The sequence below is a fragment of the Gobius niger genome (genome assembly GCF_951799975.1).
Source record: "Gobius niger genome assembly, chromosome: 18".
NCBI classification, from domain to species: domain Eukaryota; kingdom Metazoa; phylum Chordata; class Actinopteri; order Gobiiformes; family Gobiidae; genus Gobius; species Gobius niger.
In genome coordinates, this window is record NC_136869.1 from 17,307,353 (window position 1) to 17,317,189 (window position 9,837).

Consider the following 9,837-nt stretch of genomic DNA (forward strand, 5'->3'; position numbering starts at 1 on the left):
TCAAACAGACTTCCTAGTATTACAAAGTGGACTCTTAAGAGACTCTTGATTAACTGAGCCTTGTTGCATCAGGTGCCAATATCCTGAGGGACTCTTCAGGGAATGTCAAACTGGGAGATTTTGGAGCCAGCAAAAGGATCCAGACCATCTGCATGTCTGGAACAGGAATCAAGTCAGTCACTGGCACCCCCTACTGGATGAGCCCAGAGGTCATAAATGGAGAGGGATACGGACGAAAAGCTGATGTATGGTAAGTCGGAAATCTAATCTAGGTCTCTTTATTAAGATTAACATCCAAGACCTAGTAGCAATTACAATACGTTGTTGTTATAGATGTATTTTTGTTAATGGTCTATGTTTTGTGGTTTTCTTTAGGAGTGTTGCCTGCACTGTTGTGGAAATGCTGACCCAGAAACCTCCTTGGGCAGAGTATGAGGCCATGGCTGCGATCTTTAAAATAGCCACACAGCCGACAAAGCCTCTTCTTCCAGAGGGAGTGTCAGACTACTGCAGAGATTTCCTACGGCAGGTGTTTGTGGAGGAGAAGTGGCGGCCCACTGCAGAGGTCCTACTCAGCCACCCGTTTGTCCAGGGCAGCTTCTGAACCTCCCCTCTCTCTGCTGCCTGTGAGGCCTGTGAGGCCCCATGGCCCGGCACTCCCCTCCTCTGTGGCCCGCCCCGCACCTCAGCGCCTCTGTCGCAGGCTCCAGGGTGCGCGCACTCCACCTCTGCCATGTCATCTATCACCAATGTCTGCTTTGCCAGGACCGACATCCCTGCACCCATCACCACCTCTCAGTCTGAAGGGATCACTGAGAGGCCAGGTCGGCTTTTGTCAGACCTCCTGAGTCCTCCAAGGCAAAGTGTTCATTCCCAAAAGATGGGTCTGAAAAGAATGCACTTAGCGGTCTGGCAAAGCTAGTTTTTACTCCAGGACTGGGGAAGTGGTTTGAGATGTGATGTCTCAAACTGTCGAGGTGTTACTCTCTGCACTCACCATGTGCTAAGAGTAGTTTTGTATTGGCCAAGCTCGAACCAGTCAGTCTTTAGCCAAGATTGACTGCTGATCCTGCTCGTACTGTAGGTAACTTGTCAACAGGAGTGGGAAGTGAGTTGCACTGAGAGTATAGAATATTTTTATATGAAAGCCACACATAAAATCATCCGAGCTGCTTGTCTGTTAAACAAGTACTTTTGTTAACGCCTTACAATTCTTTTGTAAGTAAGATTAAGAATACTTATGAAGGGTTTCCAAGCCCTATTGTTCGACCATTCTGAACTCCATTTTTGAAGGACTGCCAACACCGCACTTTTGACTCCATGCATTTGAACACTTACGCAAGATAATCAACAGATAATATTTTTTTATATCTGGTGGTTTTTTATAATTTCTTATAAAGAGTTGTTTTATTCAATGTCTTGATACAAGAACCAAACCAGTGCAGTGGTGTGCAATGTTTAAGCAATACCAACGATACTGTTGGACCTATCCATTCCAGCTTCCCATGCAGTCAGCCTTGTGCCATTATAGAAGTGTCCAAAGAGAAGTCACAAAAATAGGATCTACAGACAAGGTTACAGTATTACAATAGTCTTGTTGGGTTTTCTTTACCACTTCACATATGCCTTGTTTATTATATGGCAGCTTTGTGCACAACTGCACGGACCAAATGCATCTATACAATGTTACTTTATGGTTTCCATATTGTTTATATAATCACTCAAATGCCTTTTTCCAAATTGCATGAAGCTTGGGCACTTAATGGCCATTTGGAGCACACGTGATGTACATTTATACAAAATGACTATGAGAAAAAGTTGTCTAGAAGTAGATTAGAATTTAAAACAGTAAATACAAATGCTGTATTGAAGATTGTGTTATGGGAAGACTGGTGCTGGAGACGCTGTTATACAGTGGCACTTGAAAGAAGGAATGATCAAATCTTTTTGTAACATTTGTCAGTGCCTTACCCAAACATGGTGTATACCAAAGCACAAAGCGTCTTGATAAGGTGTGCAGCTGTTCTGTTTTGAGCACACAATATGCTCAAGTTCTTTGAAGATATACTGTAAATAATTTTCAGCACTTTTTTATTAAAAAAAGAAGAAAAAAAACATTATGGATATCTATCTGATGAAACACAACAAAGTAGATTGTACCCATAGGAACATGTCTGTTTGAAAGATGTGGCAGAAAAAGCTGAGGCTTTTGAGTGAGGCAATTCCTTTGACTTAATGATAAAGCCTTGAAATGAAATGTATCTTTTGTACATTTAACTTAATAAAGAAAAGTATAACTGACACTGATGATTTTCTTGTTTTTTGTAATGTTTTTTTCTGGTATATAAAATGTACAATTGTAAAAAATAAATAGATAAATAATTGATCAAATTGACATTATATGGCAATTTGATCAATTATGGCAGGCAGTGGAGTAATGGATCAAGCTAGAGCAGGGGTTCCCAAACTTGCCATGCGAACAATCTGGGGCCAATTTTTCTGTTTTACAGTGTATAGGGGCTCGTCATATACTTGGAATATCACAAGTTATTTCTGTGAATTAATTTACTTAAAATGTGACACTAATATATGATATATAGTCATTACATGTGATATATGTAAAGCCTTTGATTTGATTTTTATCAAGCCTCATTTTGATGATTATGGCTTACAGTCCATTTTCAAAATATTGAACATTTTATGAGATTTTTAATTTGGGGTTTTAACAAGCTGAGCCATAATGATCAAAATGATAACAAATAAAAGCAACCTATCTCACTTTGCATGTAATGAGTCTGTCATATCAGATCAACAGAAGTGAATGCACTTTTTCATGATATTCTAATTATATGACGAGCACCTGCTGAAATCTCGGAACCCCCAGATCAGTGCCTCGTGACCCCCAGTTTGGGAACCACTGAACTTGAGAATTGCAAACATTTTATTTTGAAATGCTCACGGAAGTGCCGCTAAACAACAAACTTACAAAACACAGTGTTTGGTAACACAGCGCGGCTGCTTGTGAGTCAAAGAAGAAGAGGTCTGCCGAGGTGGAGAAGCGAGTCCCTGCATTATCTTTATCTTTTAGATCTAAAGACAGGAAAATACTGCCATGTCTGCCACTCGTACAATCATATGTTTACTACGGAACGACCTGCGCCTGCACGACAGTGAGGTAAGAGAGGCAGAAAATTCTTCTTTTTTCTATGACCAGGTTGGCGTGAAATGCCTTTATATTTACGATTATTCAAGGCAGATGAGGGTATTGTCAAGTACTGTATTTTGTAATAAATGATTTTTCATAATGTGTACATACATAACGTGTTTGCCATGCCTGAGCTGAAAATATTCCACCCATTCACTTCCGGGCTCCTACAAAGTAAACAGAACATAATAATGTCGCTTGCTTTTTCTGCATTTGTGATTTCTTCTATTTCTTTGGCAGCTTTTTCACTGGGCTCAGAGAAACGCAGAATACATAGTCCCCTTGTACTGCTTTGACCCCAGGCATTATGAAGGAACTTCCCACTACAACTTGCCAAAGACCGGCCCTTTCAGGCTGCGATTTCTACTGGACAGCATCAAAGACCTCAGAAACGCTTTGGTCGGCAAGGGCAGGTATGTAATGTGAATGCAGTCGAAAAGTCAAAGGTATCCATATAGCCGGCTTAACACTAAAAGTATTATTTATTTATTCATTTTCGGCAGCAATCTTATTGTGAGACAGGGAAAGCCAGAAGATGTAGTAGCAGACCTGATCAAGCAGCTGGGATCCGTCACCGCTGTTGCCTTTCATGAAGAGGTGATTCATTTTCTTCTATTTAAAACTGCTTATTTTGTTGTTTGTGGGGGGGGTTTTCCCACACATTTTCAACATAATTTATTCTGTGACCAAATGATGATGTGTTTCAGGCAACATCCGTAGAACTGAACGTTGAGGAAAAGGTGAAATCCGTTTGTGCTCAGATGAAAGTAAAAGTTCACAGCTGCTGGGGGTCCACTCTCTACCACAGAGATGATCTACCATTTCATCACATTTCCAGGTATCGCCATTAGAATGCATCCTTTGAAGAAATGTCCTTGAAGTGTATGAAACTCCAAATGTTTGCTCTGTTAGGTTGCCAGATGTGTACACACAGTTCAGGAAAGCAGTAGAAATCCAAAGTAGCGTCCGACCTGTCTTTCCAACTCCGGAGAAGCTGAAACCGGTTCCCCCGGGCGTGGAAGAAGGAGCTGTCCCCACTGCGGAGGATTTAAGACAGACAGGTGAGGAAATTAAAGTGTAATAGCGTTTCATTTTACAAAATGTTTATGAACATTTATTTTATGTCCTCATTAAGATTGTAATAATGTAGAATTGCTTTAGATTGCTTGGGGCACATGGGAAATGCATCTATTAAACTAATCTCCGCTGTGCATATTTTTATTGTCCAATAAGCAAACCGCTGTGCATGCTTTTCTCATTAGGTCTAAGGTATAGGACATTTATTTTTTATGTTTTTATATGCTATGCTGTTTCTTCTAATAGAGCCAATTGATGATCCTCGCTCAGCCTTTCCATGTCGCGGTGGAGAAAGTGAGGCTTTGGCCAGAATTAAACACTACTTTTGGGATACTGTAAGTTTGCCAAGCCTTGAAAAAATAAAATGTTTGAAAATATATTGAATGCATCATCAACTTTAGTTTTTTTCTCCTTTCTCTTTGCTAATAGAATGCAGTTGCTTCATACAAAGAAACTCGTAACGGTCTGATTGGTGCGGACTATTCTACTAAATTAGCACCGTGGTAAGTTATCATATACTTTACTTTGTTATTTCTATCAAATGTGTTGGATTAATTGGGACTACTACATTTCTGCAGGTTAGCAATGGGTTGCATTTCCCCTCGGTATATTTATCATCAAATAAAAAAGTACGAAGCTGAGCGGACAGCGAATCAAAGCACGTACTGGTAAGCCTCACTGTAAAGCATGTACTAAATGTAACGTGCATATTATTACATTATTTTTTATTATTGTATTGTTTTTCCTCTCCATTTTGTATGTACAGGGTTATCTTTGAGCTTCTGTGGAGAGACTACTTTAAATTTGTGGCTGTAAAGTTTGGAGACAGAATGTTCCAGATTAATGGTGAGATTATATCCTGGGGGTTTCTTTAACATCAATAATGAAAGTGAGAAATATATACAACTTGTGTTTCTTTTCAGGCCTTCAACACAAATCTGTGCCTTGGAAAAAAGACATGAAGCTTTTTAATGCATGGAAAGGTGTGTACAAAATATGTCTAGTCATTTATTAAGCGTGATATTTTTTAGTAAATTACAGCGTTTGCCTTGACAGAGGGACGTACTGGAGTGCCCTTTGTAGATGCCAACATGAGAGAGATGGCAATGACTGGCTTCATGTCCAACAGAGGGCGGCAGAATGTCGCGAGCTTCCTCACCAAAGACCTTGGCCTGGACTGGAGGATGGGCGCAGAGTGGTTTGAGTATTTACTGGTATGAGTTCACTTCTGTGACTTTAAGAATTACATTTGAAGTAATTGTTGGTGCGGTAAATTGTATTTCCCCTTTTTTCTCTAAAGATTGACCATGATGTCTGCAGTAACTACGGCAATTGGTTGTACAGCGCAGGAGTAGGAAATGACCCAAGGGAAAACAGGAAGTTCAATATGATCAAACAAGGCCTGGACTATGACAATAATGTAAGAGCAAATGCAATACAGGGATTGTTTAACATGAGTCAGAGCACATTTTAACAATGACACAGTAGAGTCAATTTACTGCGAGTTAATATTAAAACCCATTTAACGATTTATATATTTTGTGTAAGCTCTCAGTCCATTGTAGTTTTCTTCTGTAACTCTTGAAGATGACTTAAGAACTTTTGTCTATTATTATTTTTTCTAATGTAGCAAATCTGAACCATACCCATTTCTTTTTCTTATGGTAATAATTCTATCTGATTATGCTACAATAATGCATTGAGAAATTTCATAGTGATCTATGTATAACTTCTGACCCATTCCTTTGCTCTCAGTCACGGTTTTGTTGTTTATGAACATCGATATAAAGGTTTGGTCTTTGGTTAATGCCATTCTTTGCCCATGAACCTGAACCCCCCCGTATTGGGTATGCCATAATTCTCTGGACATGATCCATCTCTGTGTGTCCATGGCAGGGGGACTATATCCGTCAGTGGGTTCCAGAGCTACAGGGTGTGAGAGGATCGGATGTGCACACCCCGTGGACTCTCAGTGCTGCTGCTCTTTCTCGTGCTGAGCTGTCACTGGGAGAGACGTACCCTGAACCCATTGTGATGGCGCCTGAATGGAGCAGACATGTTAACAAAAAAATGGTACAATTGTTAATTTAATTCTGAAATACCATAGTTCGAGAATTTGTTTAAAAATAAGCTTAAAGTCCTTGTAAATGACAATAGCAATATCACCTCTGTGCACATGCACATGTTTTGTCCTGGTTTTCAAATTAATACCTCCATAATAACTGGGGCAATATCAACTAAAGGTGGTAAACGGTTAAAACAGTTAGCTTCCACCTAAGCATTTATCTATGAGCTTGTTCAAATATTACGCAACCTCTTGGCAAGCGTAGTGTCTTCTTCAGTGTAAGACATTACAATTTTGGTTCTGTCTCTCTTTGCAGCCTGGAGCTTCAGGGTCGTCACATCGAGGAAAGAAGGGTCCATCACACACTCCCAAACAACACCGGGATAGAGGCATTGACTTTTATTTTTCTAAAGGCAGAGGGTTCCCAAAAGAGTGACCACAATACGGACTGTTTTCATTTTACTGTTAAGTCAAGGAAACAGGATGTGAGACTGTCGAAGCACTCTTTACTGCACCACAGCACGAAGTGGTGCTTTTTGTTCTTCATTTTAACTGAACAGGAAGTTTGTTTTACTTTGATACTTTGACTGTGTTTTTATGTCTCATACATTATTTGCGTATTGTATACGAAATACGAATAAATATATATATAAATACATTAAAAAAACGTTGTGTATCTGTAAGTGTAAACAATAGATGGTAGATAATAGTAAAGAAACACTTCACTAACTTATCCCTAACTTGCCTGCCTGAGCAAGAAATAAATTGCAGATACAATCATAGAGTAAGAAAACGCACAACAAAATGGAAAATAATATTTTAACGAAATAGACATCATATAATCCTGTAGAGAAAGCACCGCACAGACTCTCCTCCCTCTCATGACGCAGGACACTGAACATAACTGCGCGTCACTTCCCAATCTCACTAAACTACAGGTAGGCGGAAAGACATGTCAGGTTTTGCTTTTTGTTTTCTTTCTTTTTAACTCATTTTAAGAATATTACACTTTTATTTATGGCGTCAATCGATTCAAAAGTCGATCTGTGGACTATTCCTTTAGTTGCGCTGAATATTACAGTTCGGAAAAAGTTAGGACTTTACTTGAATCCGAAAAACGCGGTGGCCGAAGACTGGAGGACCGTGGCCGAGAAAATGGGGTTCTCATACCTGGAAATCACAAATTTTGAAAACTCCAAAAACCCAACACACGAGATTTTAAAGAACTGGCAAGCTCAGAGATCCGAGGCATCAGTCGGAAAATTGTTGTCCATTCTCACGGAAGCGGAGAGGACAGACGTGGTGGAGGATCTCAGTGCCATGATTGGTGAGGTCTATGATCACGTTATCAATATGTATTTACCACGAAGGCTTGTTTTTTAGATTATTACGTTGCTTTTTGAGTTCGTTTCTGGTTGCATTCCAAAAAATGATTTCTAATAAAGAAAACTTGAGGAAACAGCCCTTGGCCTACGGGCTAAACCGATTGCAACATGACAGAAAGTACAGCGAGCTTTTCTACAACATTGTTACATGTTATCGTACATGTTGCAAAACACTGTGATTGTTCTAACTATGATTTTTGTTTTTGCAACAGATGACGATGTGAGGAAGTATATTGAGTTCATGGCGAAAAAGGAGGACCCTCCAATTCAGGTTCCAGAGGTGGACAGCTGTGTGCCCCGTACCCCCGAGACATTGGGCCTCACAGTGCGAGATGACCCAGACGGTTTGTAAAAAAATCTTGAAGTAAATAGGGCTGCACGACATGAAGAAAAACTATCATGAATATTGTGATGATGCTACTTGGATGAAAACAGCCTTTGAGCATTGCAATAACATTAATGTGGTGATATTGTTGTCTGCAGGTATCCCTGAAAAGTTCGATGCCTTCATTTGCTACTGCCAGAGTGACTTTCCCTTTGTTCATGAGATGATTCGAGAGTTGGAGCAGACCGAGTACAAGCTCAAGCTGTGTGTGTTTGACAGAGATGTTCTTCCAGGCTCATGTGTCTGGACCATCACGAGTGAGCTTATTGAAAAGAGGTAAGCTGCTGATTCTACTATTTATTTTCATTTCAAATGGAGGACAAGCGATGCAAACTATTACAAAGGCATGGTTGACTTGCACACACTTGCAATGAATCTCTTAAGGCAATTTAATTTACAAAAGATGCTAATGAGCCAATAAGCAAACGTGTGTGTGTCGCGTTCTTAAATGTATCTTCGTGTTGTTTTTGCCATCAGTATATACAATATTATTCAAAATCTTATGTTCATGTGATGATGCAGATGTAAAAGGATGGTGGCCGTGGTTTCTGATGAATACCTTGAGAGTGATGCCTGTGACTTTCAGACTAAATTTGCTCTCAGTCTTTGCCCTGGTGAGTCGAGACCTCTATTATAATCCCTTATAATGATCTTTTTCTGCCTTACTGAATGCTTCCTTTTTTTTTTTCTACAGGTGCACGAAGCAAACGATTGATTCCTGTCATATACAAACCAATGTCAAAGTCCTTTCCAAGTATTTTGCGTTTTCTGACCGTGTGTGACTTCACACGCCCTTGCACACAGTCCTGGTTCTGGTTGCGGCTGGCGAGAGCTCTTTCACTTCCATGAAGAGGGTTGGGGCCGCTACTGCTGTAGATGCTTCCATGTTCAGCGTACATGGAGGGCTTATCTTCTGCACTATATGAAACAATGTGAATGTATTGTGAGAGTGAGTGATTGGTGGTGGTCAGAGGGGCCGATGGCAGTTTGCATACCCCAGGGCAGCTGTGGCTACAGTAGTAGCCTACAACCACCGAGTTTGGAATGAATGATTCATGACTACAGTATAGCGCTTTAAAAATGGTCAACTCTGGCTTATTAAGCACAATGTAAGCCATTATTATTATTAATTTTGAGATGAGCTTGTTCAAATATTTGTTATCATTTGTGCTTGTTGACTTTTGTTATTCAGGGACATAACTGGGAAACTGCAAGCTTTACTTGCAGTAGTCACTTCCTCTGTAGAGTCAAATTCTAAATGAAGCTCAACCACAGCGGAAAAGATTTTATGATAAAGTTTTCATGGGTTATACAGACTTCTGATATTGTAATCTATGCTATGCTATTTTATTATTGGGATAAGTTCTTGCATCTTTAATGTGAAGCCACCACAAAGCAATAACATACACAGCTTTTTACTAGCTGAAAAACATTAGAGAAATGGTGTCAAAACCAGACACCTGGGAGGGGACTCCTGAGTCAGGACTAAAAACAGTGAGGCTGCATTTCAGTTTCATGCAGCTGAGGACCTCAACTCTGACTGTTCTTTTTACCTGTGCATATGACCACTGAAAGTATTTTGTCTGCTGTCCTGCTTTTTACTGTTATTAATTTTATGTTGATGTTTTATGAATTTATTTTATCTGCTGTCTTATAATTTTATGCAATTGTGAAGCACTTTGAATTGAGCTCTTCAAATAAACATTTTTTTTAAAATATA

The 9,837-nt window shown here is 39.7% G+C and overlaps 3 protein-coding genes across 5 annotated transcripts in view; all 3 read left to right on the forward strand.

The window, feature by feature from the left end:
- map3k22 (mitogen-activated protein kinase kinase kinase 22) overlaps window positions 1-2,292 on the forward strand; it is a 33,933-nt gene extending 31,641 nt beyond the window's left edge. For both annotated transcript variants that reach the window (XM_079576075.1, XM_079576076.1), the window contains exons 17-18: window positions 73-250; window positions 376-2,292. In XM_079576075.1, coding sequence (XP_079432201.1) covers window positions 73-250; window positions 376-604 — 407 coding nt within the window. In that variant the 3' untranslated portion in view covers window positions 605-2,292. The remainder of the gene's footprint in view (window positions 1-72; window positions 251-375) is intronic.
- A 788-nt stretch (window positions 2,293-3,080) lies between these two features.
- cry-dash (cryptochrome DASH) lies at window positions 3,081-6,943 on the forward strand. 2 transcript variants are annotated; one of them, XM_079576637.1, is made up of 14 exons: window positions 3,081-3,175; window positions 3,446-3,618; window positions 3,709-3,802; window positions 3,913-4,043; window positions 4,118-4,266; window positions 4,529-4,617; window positions 4,712-4,785; window positions 4,861-4,950; window positions 5,049-5,128; window positions 5,206-5,265; window positions 5,339-5,496; window positions 5,583-5,702; window positions 6,179-6,363; window positions 6,671-6,943. In XM_079576637.1, exons 1-14 carry the CDS (start codon window positions 3,113-3,115, stop codon window positions 6,732-6,734), a joined length of 1,530 nt encoding a protein of 509 aa, XP_079432763.1. In that variant the 5' UTR covers window positions 3,081-3,112; the 3' UTR covers window positions 6,735-6,943. The 2 variants fall into 2 exon arrangements, with proteins under 2 accessions (XP_079432763.1, XP_079432762.1); XM_079576636.1 differs by having other exon boundaries at window positions 6,179-6,355; window positions 6,664-6,942.
- Window positions 6,944-7,264: 321 nt separating this feature from the next.
- Window positions 7,265-8,975, forward strand: myd88 (MYD88 innate immune signal transduction adaptor). The gene is made up of 5 exons (XM_079575761.1): window positions 7,265-7,674; window positions 7,945-8,076; window positions 8,216-8,393; window positions 8,640-8,731; window positions 8,812-8,975. The coding sequence occupies exons 1-5, from the start codon at window positions 7,365-7,367 to the stop codon at window positions 8,964-8,966; spliced, it is 867 nt and encodes a 288-aa protein (XP_079431887.1). The 5' UTR covers window positions 7,265-7,364; the 3' UTR covers window positions 8,967-8,975.
- The last annotated feature ends 862 nt before the right edge of the window (window positions 8,976-9,837 follow it).